The 19,962-nt window shown below is 41.4% G+C and overlaps 1 protein-coding gene across 1 annotated transcript in view; it reads left to right on the top strand.

Moving 5' to 3' along the window:
- The window catches only part of hoxb7a (homeobox B7a), a 9,077-nt gene extending 4,839 nt beyond the window's left edge, over nucleotides 1-4,238 (top strand). The window contains exon 2 of the mRNA XM_054606767.1: nucleotides 2,836-4,238. Within this exon, the coding sequence (XP_054462742.1) occupies nucleotides 2,836-3,110 (275 nt within the window). The 3' untranslated portion in view covers nucleotides 3,111-4,238. The remainder of the gene's footprint in view (nucleotides 1-2,835) is intronic.
- Nucleotides 4,239-19,962: the final 15,724 nt, after the last annotated feature.

Here is a 19,962-nt window from a genome sequence, read left to right as displayed (position 1 = left end):
ACAAAATATATCTTTAAAATTAGTTTCTTCACAGACTCTGATCCAGAAATATCTACCTCAGTAGCTTATAGATACACCACACTTTCATGAGTCACTCATCTCTATATTCTGAAGGTTCCTACAGAGGGGTTTGTTCATAAATCATTTATAGTCTGATTTACACAACATTTTATTACTAAAAACATGTTTCAATTTTCTTTTGTGGCTGTTGGCAGTATTTTTGGGATTTATGAAATTCCCTATAAAGCCCTTGACTCTAATATGTCAACAAAGTGACACAATAATTTCCACCTTGCTTTATTCAATGTTCAGATCTCTGCTCTGGAAATGTACGTGTTTAAAATAGCACATATTTGATAAGGCAATGCCTCATATGCATATTCAAACATCAGAAAACTCAATCTAAAACATGGTAGCTATTGCACAAAGTTTTTACCCTGTTCTGGTGAAATGTTTCCCCTTAGAGAAGTGAAAACATTGAGACTGAAGGTTGTCCGTCAGATGAGCAGACATCACTCTGTCTTTATGCTCATTGCTGCTCTCATCTGCTCACAACAGAAAATCCTCCATCACACATTTATGAGGCCTCACTAAACAGCAGCTAATGCCATTAAAGGAAACACAAACAGTCACAGAGCTGCTCTTTTATTGCAGTGTGAGTCAGGGTCCATGTTAAAGGTTCCATAGTAGACCAGCAGGAATGTACAAACCATGTGTATTTCATCTGTTCTATGGAGAGTTTGAGGGTTTCTGAATATATGAATTATGAATATACTCTAACATCCACAACTCAAAGCTCCAGTTTGCACCAACTCACCTGCAGATTCAGCTTTTCATTTCTCCCTGGACTCAGCAGAGAGAGTTTGTGTGTTTGTGTGGCCGTTGGCCGACCTCTGAGCTGTGAAAATGTGACCCAGTTTCTCCTTAACCTTCAGGCGCTGCATGACCTCGTGGAGACAGAAGGTCAACATGCTTTCTGCTGTTCTTACTCAGCGCGGACACATGCACATTTCACATGAGGAGCAATGGAGTTTTCTTTTTCTTCTTCTTTTTCATTAAATCAAATTAGTGATGCTGACATTCTTGCTGTAGAAGTCTGACTCTCAGCAAGTGAGAGAAAAAGGTAATAAATAAATAAATTAAACAAATAAACAAACATATAAATAAATAGCAAAAAAAGTATTTTTCTGGTCCTTAGTGTCACACACAGACTGAACAGGTACAGAACAGGATACATGATAAGATACAAACATATAGTGCAATAATAATAGATATGACCACAATAAGTGGTAAGTAAAATGTAGGAAGTGTAAATAAAAATACCTGGTAGTGTAAATATAAATACAGGTAGTTAAAATATAAATAGAGGTAGTGTAAATATAAATATAGGTTGTTCTAATATAAATATAAGTCTTGATAAAAAAATACACGCAGTTATAATGTAAATACATTTAAACAAATCTCTAGTTGCATTAAACAACATTAAAAGCCGTTTTGCACTCTTTTCCACCTTAAATTCCCCCTTAAATTCCGTAGTTGACTCAAAGCTGCTTACACCTCCTTTAAGTCTGCGAGGTAAATATTGAACACCAGGCCAGACAGACAGCAGCTGAACCAACAGAGGAACCACATTATTTAGGAACTACTTTATGGTGTTTACAAAAGCCACAAGTCAAATGTGTTGGCCAGGAAGTGGAGGTGGCAACAAGTGGCAGCCAGGTTTGAGTGAAATCCCAAGAAACAAAGAGGCAGTTAAAGGGTTAAAAGTGTTTATTACAGTCATTCAGTTTGGAAATCACAGTTCAAAGATTAAGAGTTATGGAATGACACAGCGTAGAGGCTTCATTCATGAAATGGTTTAAAATGTTTGATTATTCTGCTAAATTTAGAGCAAATGGTATGTTTGGATGAATAATAGTTTTATTTTTTTACAATTATATTAGTGTGTAATAATGCAGCCAGAGTAAACCTTTCAGATTTACTTTTTTTAAATTCCATATTTCTGATAATTCAGTAGTTTGTGGCAGCTATGGCTGTGAATAGCTAGCACTTTACTGATGTTGTTGCATCCCATGATAGCACTCCCATGTCATAACATTTCCTCCCATTGATATTTGGTGCACTTTCATTAAGATCAAGTAAAAAAAACAACAACGATGGTCTGGAATGATATAATTCAAAATACGAACTCTGAATCAACAATATAAAATGCTAAGTCTAACTATATTATCCTTTAAGTTAACAGTCCAAATTACGATCTGTTAAAGGGGAAACTACTGGGTTGCACTGATTAGTTTGCAGCCTTTAACAGTGAAAACAGGCTGCACATTAACATGGATCAGAGAGCTCCAGTCTATTTTTGTCCCGCAGCTCAGATACACCTGGTTCAGCCTCACACCGCCGGGAGAAGAACGGAGGAGATTTCAGTCTATTATCTCATCAGTCTGATTTTTTGTGAGGCACAATTTGAACTCTTATCAGAATTTGGACTTAATTATAAACAGACTTTTCAATATATAGCAACGCCTATACAATGTATTTGATTTTTCTAGAACAAAAAAAAGCTAAATATTAAACATAACCTTACCTAAGAAAAAAAAAACCTCGGTGAGTCAAAACAAGTTTAAAAAATAACTTACCGACAGAGAATGATGAGTTTAACCTTAAATGTTTCACTCATTTTTGTCACTGTGTTTCTGTGCAATGATATTAGATACTAGGAAAATAATAATAATAATATTTCCAATAACCTCAGAGTAAGCCACACCGCAGATGATATGGGATCATAACTTTAATCATAACTGCAGTGTCTCCGGTTCATTCTCGCGTGCGCAGGTGCCGACAGGAGACGCGGGCGGCAGACGTACACGCGCCACCAGACGCTCGAGCTGGAGAAGGAGTTCCACTACAGCCGGTACCTCACGCGGCGGCGGCGGGTGGAGGTGGCGCACGCGCTCTGCCTCACGGAGCGGCAGATCAAGATCTGGTTCCAGAACCGCAGGATGAAGTGGAAGAAGGAGAACCGAGCCACCGAGGGCGGCTCCCCGACGGCGGCCTTACAGACAACTGGAGATGAGGAGGAGGAGGAGGAAGAGGAGGAGGAAGAATAGGAGTGACAATAACTCTACTGGACACTTTGGCTCCTCGTTTTTTTTTCTCAATAAGCTACATTTTCACTAGTGATGTAGGGAATTTAAAGTATTTTCTTTCTGTATGTACGAGCAAAGGAACATTTGAAATCAGAAGCACGTTTTTTTTTTCTTTTTATAAGCAAATACATATCCATGTTGGTTTATTTTAGAGTTTACAGCTCAATATATGTTTTAGCTCAAGCTAAGAAAAAGGAGGCAATTCATTGAAGGCACTAACTTCCATAAACACTTGATTTTTAGAACATAACAGTGATGTTTTAAGCTTCTTAGTCTTTTAAAGTCAACGGTTTGCTTCAAATACTGTCGTTTTTCAGAGGTCAAACTGAAATGTATTGATCCTGGTTCCTCTCAGATGTCGCATTCTGTCCCACCACAGGAAAAGCTTTTTTTTTTTTTTTTAATCTACAGTATCCCTGAAGTTATGAGAACAAGCTCGCTCCTCTGAGCTGCAGCAGAGAGAGAATGCAAACCTGGATATTAGTAGAAATGTCTGCAGTGAGTGGGATCATGTGCCGATTATTATTTTATGTGTGTTGAAATTTCAGATTAAGACAGCAGCTCTAATGTGCTCCATCCAGGTGGTTCTTAGTATTTAAAGCAATCACAAAATGTATTATACTTTCTGTAATGCTGCAGCTCCATTATGGTCTTAATGATGTGTCGTAACTAGACCCCCTTTCCTCCATTCGGTTTTATTACTAAAACACGTAGATTGTATAGGTGTTTAATCTATGAGACCTATTTTTGAATCTGCCGCATTGCTAAAGATATGACCAATGTATGTGCTCAATATGACCGACACCAGTTTGCACCAGTACGAATGAGGGTTTGATCCTTTTCCCGTTTGATTATAATCAATGTAAAGGTCTCTTTTCCAATGATTGAGAAAGAACACTAAGTTAAATGGAGAACCAACGGTTTGTTTAAAGACTATCTCATGGATCAGTGATGTGTGATTTTTTTTTTTTGGTTGAATTAGCAACTGACTGAGTCTTAATTTTCTGTTCTTTCGTCTGTGTTTATGTTGCCCTGATACATACGTGTTCAGACTATAGTGCACATGTAAATACAAGAAATAATACAAAAATAAAACGTTAACTTCAGTGAATGTGTTGTTATATCTTGGAAAGGTTCCCAGATTCGAGCTGTTTCATAATTTCATTATTTTGAGGTTCCGTTTGAAGATAGAACTACTTCATAATATGAACATAATACTACTACTACTACTACTACTACTACTACTACTACTACTACTACTACTACTACTACTACTAGGCCTACTACAACCACTACTGCACTGGCTGTAAGCAGAACAATAAGCCACCGTTAAAGGTCTGGGACAATAACTTCCCCAAATCTGGAATAATGCTAGTGGAGAAATCTACAGTTTCCCCAGGTCATGCTTCTCTCTTCATTTTGGTTTCTATTATTCAGAGAATGTTGGAATGAGATAAATATCAAGTTCCTAGAGGAGGAGTGTCATTCTTGAACACATGAAGCATTTCTTATATGGTCAGCTTTCATCCATCGTTCTGTGTAAAAAAAAAAAACCTATCAGCACTCTCCAAACCACATGTTAACATAGAAATTGATAAAAATGTTAGATTTGTGTAAAAATCTAGACCACAATCTGATATTTAGTGTGTTCTACGTATAAGGGGTAGGGAATAAACAGGATGTAAACAGCATATCCAGATATGATTAAAATGTTCTCATGTGGGCATTTTTTGTCATATCTGACACCCTTAACTAACGATTTCAATTCGCAAATGAAAAAAAAGGTTGTCTATTCATATGCAGTTGACACACACACACACGCACACACACACACACACACACACACGCACACTGCAAGAGAAGCATTATGAAGAGTTCCAACCCTCTTTTATAGGTTTCACTTTGAGAGTGTAATCAAGACTTTCACAGATTATAAACCACAGCAAAGAGCGCCGATGTGTCAGTATTTACATTTGCATTTATGTCAGTATTTAGTATTGCATACTTATTTAGCAGCAGTGCAGTCACGGCTATAAGGTGCTATTTTTTAGCACCTTATGAAGACAAAATATGATGTGTGTGTATGTATATATATATATATATATATGTATATATATATATTCCCGTTTCAGATGTTATGACACCGACACATCACTGCACCAACTAATGACACCGAGGAGCTCGTGGGCATTTTTTGTTCCCCAACACCAGTTCGATAGCAATCAAATAAGAATCCACTTTATTGGCCAGGTATGAAAACACAAAACCATGAATTTGATTGCAGTTGCTGCTCTCATTTTACATGCACATAAATAGAGAAACAGCCTTAAAAAAGGACAACGAAACAAGAGAAACAGAAAGATTCAGCTTTATGTAAATGTCGATAGGTGAAAGAAAATCAATATATAAACAAAAAAGTACAGACGAGGTATAAGTCAGGCTGTTTCTGTAACAAAAATGTTAATCAATATATATCACACGATCTAATTACAACATGGCACAGATAGTACACAAATATTTGCTGCAAAAGGGGAAAATATGTTTTGCATTAATGTCATATTTAAAACAAACTTACAATATTACAACTTCCTTCATTTAAATCTTACATTTTTAAAATAAAGGTTGAATAATTTAAGAATTCACACATTCATTATCTCTGACGCCTTCTTACTGCCTGTGTGTTTTTTTTTAAAATAAAAAGAATTGGAGCTGGATTTTTAAACGAATTTTACCTGAGTTACCCCCGCAGCCTGGCGTTGCCCAAAAATAATCCAGGTAGCTACAAAAAAAGTCTCACCAAATCTGCATGAGATTTCTAGGGGGGGGCACAGTCTCCTCTGGTAGTCCTGTGGAAGCCAAATGAGCTGGCCTAAGGTGGTGTGTATATGTGGGTATACATGGGGGGGTGTTATAGCAGGTCCTAATGTCTTTATTGCGTCCATGAAAAGGCCGGAAACCCCAATAAAAGCGACAAAACAGACAAAGAACACCAACAGGACGCGGAGCTGTTTGTGGCTCCTGCTCTGCGGTTTCTGTTAATTTTTAACAGGACGTTTTTAGCATAGAGGAAGCTGCGGATCCGGGTCTCCATGCAGAAACCAGACGTGCAGTTTGGAGGAAAAATAAGGGTCACGCGTGGGTCACTGAAGGTTTAACATAAAGTGTTGTGGGGTTAGATAAGATACAACATGTGAACCATGTCTGTGCTGGATGGGGGTTTTCTGCATATCCAGATATGATTAAAATGTTCTCATGTGGGCATTTTTTGTCATATCTGACACCCTTAACTAACGATTTCAATTCGCAAATGAAAAAGGGGGTTTTCTGCAGGCTAGTTTGGACATAGAATCACCTGACTGAAACCTGACTTTGTGTTTAGAGACACAAAGGCTGGATTTCTTCGTGAAGTCCTACCCTCACATTGCATGCTTTATGAAACAGATGTAGGAGGACAGTATGAATGCAGACAGAGAGCCAGATATAACAGGAAACAGTTGACCAGGTGTTTAATAAATTGGGACGAAATATATTCTGGTTGCAGCATTTTAAACTCTGGTTTTTGGCACCCGACATTTAGAAAATGTAGCAATATCCCTGTACGTGGACGGCGTCTTACTGAATCAGAATTGTTGTTGCAGGGGGCGACATGGACCTCATTTAGGATTCAGGATGAGTTCGGGCTCGTGTTTCTGTCTGGGAGGAATGGATCTTCATCAACACAACCAAAGAAGATGTATTTATATATTTAACCATTGAATCAAACAGAAGAAACCGACCAGCGGTTATTAAGGTGCGTTTTTTCACGTCTCTCCTTCAGACCGCTTCTGGCTGCTTTAAAGATGCTGTAAAGGCAAAAAATGTTGTGTCCAAAATAGAAAAAAAACAACCCCGCTGCGGTGTGTATGTGTCTGCAGCGTCTCTCAGAGCTTCCTGCGGCTCCTGCGGCTCCGGGGCCTGCAGGGCCGTTAAAGACGGTGACGCGTTGCCGCAATGCGAAACCGCTTTTTACGCACGGCTCCTCCAGGCCGCCGCTCAGGTGATGCTGGTTGCTGCGGCTGACAAAAACGACATCGAGCCAACATTTCACCTTGTGTGCACCACTGTACCCCCAGATACAAACCAACAACACGGACACATTAAGGCCTATTTCGCCTCTGGGAGCCTGACTTTATTTTATTTTTTTAAATAACGAGTCATATTTGGAACCTATTTGGTTGGTAATTATGAGGATTTCATGTTTCCATTAAAAAAATGATGTGTTTTTTTTCACGCTTCGTGGTGCAGCCAGCCAGAGAGCCACGGCTTCACCTCCTCGGAGCTGCTTTCATTCACACACACACACACACACACACACACACACACACACACACACACACACACACACACACACACACACACACACACACACACACACACACACCTTCCTGCTGGATTCATCTGTTGGATGACGCTCACTCCCGCATGGCACAGAAATGTGGCTTAAACATGATTAAACCTCGGTGCTTTGTCTCCGTTAGCACTGCCGAATTGTAACCCCATCGTGTTTGGGAAGTTATATCTGACTATCTATCTTTTTTTATAATAAATTGTGAGCTTTATTATAACCTTTTGGGTTCTAGTGTGTATAAAAAAGCATCACATATAGCATAAGTCCAACCTCAGTGGATAAATAAAGGAGCCTGTAGTAACAGATAGTTTAACAGAAGAGGAAAAGACAAACTCTCAATTTTTGCTATGTGTTTTGAGAACTGCTAGCTGTTCTAAATATGGGCCAGAAGAAGAAGAAGAAGAAGAAGAAGAAGAAGAAGAAGAAGAAGAAGAAGAAGAAGAAGGAGGGGAAAATGGCGGCGGGAGGAACGGGAGAAAAGAGCAGCACCCCCCCTTTAGCAGCGCTCCGTGAAGAAACGCAATAAATTCCTTGTTGTTTTATGAAAATTTACAACTTTGTGATACAAGTTTATGAGTGGCCGCGCGCGGGGATTGGCCGACGGGCTGGTCATGTGGACGCGCTTAACGTGAACATGAACTTTTTATGATTTCCCAAGTGGCTATATTGCTGCTGCTGCTGCACTCCGGCCCGAGCAGCCCGCCTCTCCTCTCCTCGCTCCGGGCCGCGGTGCTCGGGAGGCGCGCGGCGGCGGAGCGGCGGATGAGCGGAGCCGGTCTGACGGGCTGCCGGCTGTAATTAAGCGGACTAGTTAATGAGGATACTAGTTGCTAACGAGGAAAACCGGCACGAGGAGACGCTGACAACAACCCGCCCCCTCCTCCTCCTCCTCCTCCTCCTCCTCCTCCTCCTCCTGCTCTTCCTCCTCCGCTATGGCTCCGCGCGCTCCGTCTAGTCTCTCGTGTTGCTGAATCGGCGGACCCGAGCTCGGGACGGTTCCGCTGCGGTGAGGCGGAGAGGGGGGGGGGGCCGAGCCACCGACACCACCGAACCCGGAAAGGAACATCCCGGAGATGACCTCATTTAATTTTTTTATTTCTAATTTGACATTTTATTAAATTTGGAGGATGAGGAGGAGGAGGAGGAGGAGGATGATAGGCTGCGGGATGTGATGAAGATGACAGCGGGGTGTTTTGACGACTGGGTGACAACGGGGGGGGGGGGGGGAGGAACGCACCCCCCCACCACCTCCCCTATCCGGCGTCCCTCTCATCCTCACCCCCGCGCGCCGCCACCGCCTCCATCCAATTATCATCCATCCATCCGGTCTGCACGCGGTACAGGACTCTGTCTCGTGCCATTCCGGGGCGCCCCGGCTGCCTGCGCGCGGGACGCCGAGAAGTGAGCCGCAGGTATGTGTGTGTGTGTGTGTGTGTGTGTGTGTGTGGGGGGGGGGGGGGCTCGTGACGGATGATCAACAAACGGTAAGAGCCGCCCGTGCACGTTCCCTCCTCTTGGCAGCTCCGCTCTTTGCGCTGCTGCTGCTGCTGCATGCGCATTGTTGAAGCAGCAAAACAAGTCGAGCCGCAGTGTTTTTTTGTTTTTTTTTTTTTTAAAAGTGATTTCTGCTGCTTCTGGTTTGCACATTTACGGTATAAACGAGGTGTTACTTCTCCGTCTCACATTAGAGCGCTTTCCTTGGCCGGATCAGGCTCCGCGGTGAGCCACCCTGATGGATCGGCTCTGTAAGTGGTGGGATCAGCCGCGGAAGAGCCAAACATCGGTTAGAACTCGGTTGGTTTAGGATCCGGGAGATTAGCTGCTTTCTTGTTTGTTATTTTTGTTGTTTTGTGTGTGTGTGTGTGTGTGTGTGTGTGTGTGTGTGTGTGTGTGTGTGTGTGTGTGTGTGTGTGTGTGTGTGTGTGTGTGTGGCCCCGAGCCGTTCACGGTGAACGGAGGGAGGGGGTAGATGGAGAGGGAGGCTGGCTTTTTGTGTGAGCGCAGGTGTGCTGGATTTGTTAAATAATCTTTTTGGATATCACGTATTTTATTTTGAAATGGAGACATTGTTTTTCTTCACTTTACCGGTTGTTTCTTATTGTATGTCTTTACATTCATAATTGTTTATTATAGTTCCTGTATTTTTAACTCCCTGCGTTTCTAAATTGTCTTTTGTGCTCTCGGGGAGTGTTTGAATTGTTACACTTCCAGATCTCAGTGGAAGAGCTTCCAGGTTTCAGCTGATTGACAGCCTGTGTGTGTGTGTGTGTGTGTGTGTGTGTGTGTGTGTGTGTGTGTGTGTGTGTGTGTGTGTGTGTGTGTGTGTGTGTGCTAGCAGACACAGGAATGTTTTTTTTTCTCTGTCTCGGTCCGTCCAGCCCACTTTTATGACTTTGTTTCCCTTCTCATTTCCTCCCTGCGGCGGGCAGGCTGTTTTTTTTTTCTTCTTTATTTTTTTTTGTCTACACCTAACCAGCCAGGACACCGCCCAACAACCTCCACCCCCCACCACCACCACCTCTAACCCACACCCACAAACACTCTGCAGGTCTGTCTGTCTGTCTGTCTGTCTTCTCTTTGGTCTCCAATATATCGCAGTCTCAAATATCAAACACATTTAAAGATGTTTGATATTTTAGAGGGAGTTCCTTCATCCCACACAAACACACACACACTTGGAAAAAAAAATCCATCACTCTTTAGATACAGTTATAAATGCATGTCAGTTCATTACATTACATTACAGTCATTTAGCAGACGCTTTTATCCAAAGCGACTTACTGTTCATTTTGAAAGTCTGTATTTTTGTGTGTTGGCTCTCCGAATTCTGTCTACTAGTTCAGTGAAAGGCTTACAACCACAGTTATAAACACGGGCTGAAAAGCAGGCTAATAAGAAAAAAAGGGGTTTATTTTATTTTATTTTATTTTATTTTATTTTATTTTATTTTATTTTATTTTATTTTATTTTATTTTATTTTATTTTATTTTATTTTATTTTATTTTATTTTGAAGCTGCACTGTTTGTTGTTCGCCTTTTTTAAAATGTAAATTGTATTGTTTTAAATGTTATAATTATTGAAACTGCATTGGTTCGTTATGAGACTAGTATTAACTTCTGTGACCATGTGTTGATGTGTGATATAGACATTATTTCTCATAAACAGCAGATAGGCTGCGGTTGGTTCCATGTGTGTGAAACAGACATGTGTGTGACTGTGCAGTGGACATAAAGACGATACACAAGCTGAGGCGTTTAGTCTCTTTATTCGAGGTGTTTTTCAAAGGCATAACACAACACGTAGACATTCTGCGAAATATAGGCCTACATCTGAATTCAATATTCTATTTCCGCTGACCTCGCTCACCCTGGAGGCGAACACAGACGTGCGTTGACACTGTATCCACTGAATGTCAGAGACACCTCTAACTGGAAAGGCAGCTTTCATTTCTGGAGGTTTAGCATTTTATGGCGCAAAGGAAAGTCTACTTTACGGTATGAATTTGAAAGCAACACGGCGACGTCTCTTCGCCTCTGGACCAATGAATAAACACATGTCATCAGCAGTTATAGATACAATTATGCACTATAGTTAAAAGAATGATAACAATTGTATTTGTATAGCACTTAGATACTTAGAGAGTAGATCAACACCAATACAAAATATCAAGAAATAAAAACATAAAGCATCATGTGGCCCGGCTACATTTCCCAACAGCGTATTATTGGCGTAGTATGTTTTCTATAATTAATTTAGCGTTAGTAGCATATTCATTCTGCAACCATTTCATCAGACATTATGTAAAACTCAATCTGTAGAACTCAGCCAAATTTATGATCATGAACTTTATGTTCATAACCCATCCTTCATTCCCGCAGCACAAACACGTCTCTGTTAAATCGCCTCGTGTTTAAAAAAAGAAAGAGAGGAGAAGGAACAAGAGAGCCAGCTTTGCTCGGGCGCAGATTTATGCTTTTAATATCGGCTCAAACGTTTTATTCAAAATAAAGACTTTATTTGTAAATATTAATTCGTGTGTGTAAATCTTCTTCCAGAGGATCATATAGTCGCCACAATACACACATTGGGGTCCTAGTTAAGTCTTTTACTGTAGCTGTTAGTGTTTCTGGTTTTTTTCCCCGTGCAGTAAAGATGGATATTATTGTTGTCAGTATAATAACAGTTATATGATTACTATTTATATTCAAAATATAATATTCTCATTATCGGCTGGTCGGCAGCTGTGTCATGTTCCAGGCTATATTACCTGCAGCAGCAGTTTTAGTATTAACAGTCACGGGGTACGAACCAAGTGCGTGAGTTTATTTATATTAACATGTTTTTGTACAAATATTATTTTACTCATATACACTTATGTTCATTCATATTCTCAGTCCAGATCGACTTACATCACAAGTTAACTATGTAAATATAATTTACATGGCATATTTGGCACCGGTTGAAATAAAATATGTGTCTTCCCCATACTAACTAAAGACACAAAAACATGGAAAAATATTAGATATAAATATAGTATTTTGTTGAGAAAACCAGGATACAAACTTGTTCAGCTCAAGAGGCTCCAGGAGCGGCAACACACACACACACACACACACACACACACACACACACACACACACACACACACACACACACACACACACACACACACACACACACACACACACACACACACACACACACACACACACACACACACACACACTGACCCGGCCGGGACGGTCGCTGCACACATCGGGCCCCAGCGCGCTCCTGACGCTCTGGTGCCATCTAGCGTCCCGTTGACGACAGTACCGAACATTCACAAACACACTATTACTTCATCCTCTTGGTATAATTACACACTAGTCAAATACTCTCGCACACACGCTTTGCTCCCTGATGTCCGTGCTCAAAGTGTCTGTGAAGCAGTTTAAATGTGTGATGTGCTGTTGGCTGCATGTGCGTGAGTGTCTGTTGACGAACTGTTAACTCCACTTTTTTTTATGGTCCTCTTTGGAATGAAAGCAGACTTGACGAGAGGCAGGGAGCGCGAGCGTGTGCGCGCTCACGGGAGGGGCGTGCGTGCGTGTGCGCGCAAGGGAGTCAGTCTTTTGTCTCGCTGGCTGTGGGCTTCTCTCTTGTCTTTGATGTGAACGCAGAGAGGGGACAGATTTGTGGCATCTCTCTGCCAGGTTAAGGCTTCACTGTGGTGAATGAGGCGTGGAGAAACACGTGCACGCGCAAGAACACACGCACACATGTTGTGCCCAAGGAAACAGAAGCCTTTTTTTTTTTTTTTGTGCTGATTGGTCAGGGTCCCTGTTTCGATCAACAAAGGCAAACATAATAACTCGTCCTTGCTCTGTGATTTCATCAACTTTTATTGGCTCGCTCATCTGCAGATCTGCTGTGCAACCTCCCGAATTTATGCATCCAGGTGTCTGTGTGTGTGTGTGTGTGTGTGTGTGTGTGTGTGTGTGTGTGTGTGTGTGTGTGTGTGTGTGTGTGTGTGTGTGTGTGTGTGTGTGTGTGTGATCATTTGAAAAACCCTCGTGGAGGGAAGGCTGGGGGGAGAAAATAATCCACAGCGTTGCATTTGATTTATGTCTCCAGCATCATCTGACTTTAATCCGGCATTCAAAATCAACTTCAGCGCATTAAATCAACAACCCCCGCCCCCCCGCAGTATCAGGGGGGGGGTTCCACAGAGCCATTCAGCGGCTGTAAACGATGCAAATGCACCACCGTGTTCACACAGAGTAAATTACACTTTGGTAATATTATTGGTAAATTAGAGATGCTGTGCAGGCTGTAATGAGTGAATTAGCAATGCATTGTTTTTTTTTATTCTAACAACATTATATTGTAGTACGACCACTACCACATAATGACACAAATCTAAAAATGCATTCCTTTCTAAATTCTATTTAAAACCACATTAGAAAAAAAAAAAAATGTTGTGTAAAATTATGTTAAATCATTTACCTGTGTGATGCCACGCTCCTGCACGTTTCTTATTTAGCAATGACTTACAACAAAAAAAACTCAAACACTTTCAGAGAAAAACAAGCAGCCCTCCCCGTGATGCTGCATTCATCCGCCCGTTAATCTTTAACTCGGCCCCGGGGGCGGGGGGGGGGGGGTTTCTTGGATGTGGCCGAGGGCTCGAGTCCACCGGTAACAGTTCGGTGAGCTGACCCAGAGCACGAGCTCACGGCGCCGTGAAGGACGCGGCCAGCCGGCTCGCGCTGCCCTGGAACGATCTAACATTGGAAAACAACAAAAACAAAAGCAACAGTGGAGCAGTTTCTCTCGGTTTGTTATTAACTCGCACAGGACACACACACACACACACACACACACACACACACACACACACACACACACACACACACACACACACACACACACACACACACACACACACACACACAGCACTGTTTCCTATCCAGTATAATGAGTTTAAACTACACAGGCATGGACATCAAGTTAACCTTTAGTTTGAAAATTGTGGGTAAAGTCACAATTTCCTCTCTTCCTCTTACACGAGCCAACGGTGAATCTAGCTGCTAATTAAAATGCACAGCCTATTTTCAAATATTTAACTTTCGGAACAGAATCCACAATTGAAGATATTAATTATTCAATAAAAACGAAAAATCCCCTCAATCATCTGCTGATGAAAATATTCCTGATTATGTTTTCTTCAGCGTGCCGTGGAGTATATAAATGGGTTCCCCAATTGAGAATAAAAACAAATAGTAAAAACGACGAAAATCGAGAAATAAACATGCGTTGTTTTTTTTTTTTTAAATCTTATAGCAGCATTATCAATTCTAGTTCCTTTGTGAGGTGGTGAAGGGATATTAAAAATCATTTTATATCTCTGCTTGGCTTAAAATCAAATTCTTAGTGTATAAAAAAAAGAAATCTATCTATTCAGAAAAGGGTTAGTAAATTAAATAAGTCGCAAATGTTTAATTTCACAGACCGTTAATTATTTCACCACGCGTTTTTACTGAGTGAATTGCCGGCGCTTTGAGCATTACCGAGGCTGAAATGAACCGCAGATGAACTGTACAACGTCGTGTGTGTTTGTGTGCGTGTGCGTGTGTGTGTGTGCACGCGCGTTCCTTGTGTGCAGCGCAGCACATGTGTTCATCTGCTGTTTGCTGCGGGCCTGTTTTTCAGTTCGTCGCCATTCCTCGGACTTTACAAGGAGTCATAAACGGCCATAAAGCCATAAAAGTCCTGAGGTCTCACACACACACACACACACACACACACACACACACACACACACACACACACACACACACACACACACACACACACACACACACACACACACACACACACACACACACGCTCACACACACAAGCGCGAAGCCATAAAGCCATAAAGCAGCAGTCTGACTCCTTCAGCTTTAATTGTCGATAATCTCTGAAGTTTCTCAGATTCCTGGAGTTCCTTTAGCAGTTCTTAACTGTTTCCACTGCAGCTCAATCACAGTCTGATTCACTGCGGCTTAAAACGCGTGTCCGTTATGAAATTAAAATGTAAAATACTGCCATTCTTATTGTACCATCACCCCGGCGTATTTAAAAAAAAAAAAAAAAAAAAAAAAGTAAAAAACTCTATCACACAATGCATTTTTTTGTATTATTATTATTATTAATATCATCATTTGTATTATCAGTATTATTCGTATTATAATATGAATTATTATGAATATTATTATTATTTTCCTAACTTTTGGTTAACTGTCTCCCAGTCTGAAACAAATCCAGAATATCATAATTTGTACTGTTTTATTTCCATGCAGGCCTATAACTTAAGCATATTATCATAATTGTTATTACCATTATTAGTATAGTCGAAGTAGTAGTAGTAGTAGTAGTAGTAGTAGTAGTAGTAGTAGTAGTAGTAGTAGTAGTAGTATTACTAGCTAAGTATTGCTGTTGTTGGCTCTAAAATCCGTTGCTGTAATAGTAAAAATATTTATACAGCCAATTCCCCTTGTTTTAATTCGCGTATTTTGCTAATAAAATTTCAATTGAATAAATATGAGCAAAAAGTCCAAGAATTCAGTCCTATAAGAGAACATGTCCATCGCTTTGCCTCACAACAGTCGTTACAAATATTTTAATAAAGAAGTAGTTCATGTAACGTTCAATGCTCTGAACACAGGAGGAAACGGCAAATATGGGCGAAAAGACAAAGCATTGACAAGTCTCCCTTTAATGTAGGTCTTTATGGGAGCCATGTATGTGTGTATGCCTTACGCTGTCCCGTCGCATTAGCTGCTGCTCCCAACCTGACCCAGGTTTAGGTTTCCCCATTTGTACCAAACAGTTTCCAGTCTCGTTTCCTCTCTCCCTCCTCTCTCCCTCCTTCGTGCCATTTGGTGCCGTTTGTCTCCCCGAATCTCCCAAACTGCACACCTGCAACGACAAAAGACAACAACCCCTCTCATTACAGCTATCTTAAGTCACAAAGACAGGCTAGCATGTGAGCTATGCTGCTGAATGAATACATGTGGAGGCAGTCAGTCACATGACATGGGGAGTAGAAACCAGCAGAATGAAGCAGTAGGCCCAAGTCACACGGTTTCAGTAGCCGCTGCTGCTAATAGTTAAACTAACAATTAGCTTCTCTAATAGGTCCCATGGGTTGTGTAGACTAACTTTGTATTATAGGTATTCTAGCTTCATTCCGCCTGCTAGGCTATTAATTAAACACTGATATGAGAGACTTACAGTGTTGTATGCCAGACTTTGCTATTGAACAAATAATAAAAAACGTCTAAGCCTTAAGTCATGTATCATTATTCTACATTATGTCATAGAATATGTCATAACATTTCTGCACCTGTTATCAGCTGGGATGTGTGTAAAGGTTCGGCTAACATTTATCCAAAACAGCTTATAGCCTTTATTGTTAGCTTAGCCCTTGCCTGCTAACGAAGTGTAATAAAACTCCATCATGGAGTATTTGTTAAAGGTACTTGAACCCCACCAGCTAAGGCCTGCCGCTGCATAATTTAGACACAATGTTCAAACACGTTTTTATCAGCATAAGGTCTTCTTTTATATAGACTCAGTTGCACTGTAGATACACTGGATAAATATTAATATATCAGAATTTCATATGTCCCCTCCAGGCTGCCGTGCAGGTACTACTAAGTGTTTTTTTTTCTTTATTATACCAAAGCCACACTCAGGTTAAAACCATGCAAACGGCTGTGTTTGTAATAATAATATTACACCGTCCTGTGTGTGTGTGTGTGTGTGTGTGTGTGTGTGTGTGTGTGTGTGTGTGTGTGTGTGTGTGTGTGTGTGTGTGTGTGTGTGTGTGTGTGTGTGTGTGTGTGTCCCAGGTTGAAGCCATGTCTGTCCGGCCCCGACTGTTAGTGCTCATTAATGATTAAACCACAGTCGGGCCCGAACACAATGCTGCTGCTTCCCGTTCCCACAAAGCGGAGAGGAAGCGGAGCGTCCTGCCTGGGGAGAGAGAAAGGCAGAGGAGGGGAGAGAGAGAGAGGAGAGGGAGAGAGAGAGAGAAAAAGAGGGGTCAAAATGAGAGTTAAAAAGTGAGATTCCCCCAACTGTCTGTGTGTGATCCTTTACAGAAAGCGAAAGTCGAGGATTCAACTTGTTATCTGTCTCCCTGCTCTGAACAGTGTTCCTTTAAAAAAAAAAAAAAAAAAAAAAAGAGGGAGAGAGAGGGGACATGGAGGAATGGACGGGGCGGGAGGGTAAAGTAAGAGTAAAAATAGAGTCTTTGTCTCTATTTGTCAGTCGGACTTGTCTGCAGTTTGGCCATGCAGACAAGTCAGAGCCTGTAAGGGAAACACAGACAGAGAGAGAGAGAGAGAGAGAGAGAGAGAGAGAGAGAGAGAGAGAGAGAGATTTATTTATGGCTGCGGTTATTTTACGACCTCAGCGACACATATTCCGTTTGTAAGTGCGAATGAAAAGCAGGCCGACTTTTCGCTTTTCAGCTTTTTTTTTTTTCCTCCCTCTCTTTTTAAAATAATCACAAGGAAAATGAAACAAATGTATAGTTTTTGTCTCATATTTGTGTAAGTCAATAGCACTAAGTAACACAGTACTCGATGTGTGTGTGTGTGTGTGTGTGTGTGTGTGTGTGTGTGTGTGTGTGTGTGTGTGTGTGTGTGTGTGTGTGTGTGTGTTGTGTTTCTATTTCTTGACATGTTTTATTTATTAGGCTGCTTCTGGATTCATTAAACTCAAAACACTATTATGCTAAAAGTAGCCCCCAAGTATGTCATAATAATATAATAAAAATAAGTTTGTGATACGAATATGGCCTTTAGGAACTATGTATTTACTGTATATACACATTATGTTTTTTATTTATATAGCATGAATGTATTTGAATCAATCCTATAATGTACTGTATTGGTTTAAAAAAAAAAAAAATTCAATGACTAACAACGTATTTTAAGAAAAACAATTCATCCTGTTTCAAAGACCAATTGATACAAAATAATTCTGATTATTTTATATACAATCACTTTATAAATAGAAGATAGCTGACTAGACATTTCCATCAACATTTATTTCATTAAAAAACTATTTGTTTTAACATGTTATTTTGATTTTATTTCTGTTTATCTCTGTGCAATTACCTTAACATGATGAATCTAGGCCTACAGCCTAATATGTAATTGATAATATTAAAACATATCTTTTTAAATAGCTGGATGCTGTAGTAATAAGATATAATATATGGGAATACAAGTTTTTTTTTCTCCTTAGGATGTAGTTTGTATCAGTATTTAGACTATTGCTGTAGTAATAAGATATAATATATGGGAATACAAGTTTTTTTTTCCTTAGGATGTAGTTTGTATCAGTATTTAGACTCCATTTGTATAAATATATTTCACTTGATTATATATGGCCCCCATGGAAAGAGTTCAGGCGCAAGGCTCCAATCAGTGTCAAGAGAACGGGGGGGAAAATTGGGGAAACTTGGAGACTGTTTTCTTTCTTCCTTCTCCTTTTACATGTTCAGCCCTAATCAGTGTCACGGAAGGAGAAAAATAATAATTCACGGCGCTCACTGATCAAACAGTCACCGAACACAACTGGAACACTTTTTTTAATTATCTACAGACAGCGCAGCTCGGAACTATAACGCGGTGTGTCACCAGCACAGACAGAAGAGGCTCCATCCGGGTTATCTCCCATCAATAAAACAGGAACAGCTATCAGATTATGTTCACAAAATCCCTTCCACATAATAATAATAATAAGCCCACTCGTCCGATATAGAGAAAAATAACTGCGATGAAAAGGCCTGCGGTGAGAAGAGGACACACACACACACACACACACACACACACACACACACACACACACACACACACACACACACACACACACACACACACACACACACACACACACACACTGACCGGCATGGGAGGCATAAATCCACCCACCGACCCAAATATACCAATTACAAATGTTCAAACACCTCAATTATAGACGTGGATAGCCCACATTATGTTGTAGGATAACTCACACACACACACACACACACACGCACGCACACGCGGGACCACACATGACTTGGTGCGCGCTCCCGTCTTGTGATTTACGCTCTCCAAATTCATTTTAATACGGTCGGTATTATCTGCAAAGCGCCGGGAATATGTTTTATTGTTCGGTTGCCTCCGGTGGTGGTGAAGCGGCAGCAGCAGCAGCCCCGTCCTCTCGGTGGGAGGGCTGCGTGCGCGTTTGCGTGAGCGAGCGAGGGAGGGAGCGAGCGAGCTGCCGTTTATTTTGTATTTTTTTTTTTTTATGGGTCCAACAACAGACGGAGGAGGACACGCGGGGAGAGGAAAAAAAGAATCAATTTAACGCGCCGAGGATTCCGGTGTGATTGCGCAATCTCACCGGGAACCGGAGGGGAGGGGGGGGGGGGAGATTAGAAAAGAGAGGATGGGAATTAGAAAGAGAGAGCGAGGGAGTGAAGGAGGAAAATAGGAAAGAGGAGAGGTGGTGGTGGTGGTGGTGGTGGTGGGGGGGGGTCGTGGTAGTCCCCCCCCCCCCCACCTCCGCTTCTTCCTCTCTCCAACGAAAAGGGGCGAACGAATGCCAGGCACGGAAGCCTCCCATTGGTCAGTCTGAGGTCAGCTGGTCTCTGCCTCCCCCTTTACACCCCTCCTCACCCCATCTCGTCTTCTCCGCACACACACACACACACACACACACACACACACACACACACACACACACACACACACACACACACACACACACACACGCCCCCCCATCTCCCCTTCTCTGTCCCACACTGGCACTCAGCCACCCAGATACCCCCTCCCCTCCTCTCGCCCTCACCCTCCTCACCCCACTCCTCCCAATCTGCGATAAACTAAGTGATA

Source organism: Anoplopoma fimbria, chromosome 11 (assembly GCF_027596085.1).
Source record: "Anoplopoma fimbria isolate UVic2021 breed Golden Eagle Sablefish chromosome 11, Afim_UVic_2022, whole genome shotgun sequence".
Lineage (NCBI taxonomy): Eukaryota > Metazoa > Chordata > Actinopteri > Perciformes > Anoplopomatidae > Anoplopoma > Anoplopoma fimbria.
Note: the sequence above shows the minus strand (reverse complement) of the source record. Positions and strands in the feature narration are given on the sequence as shown.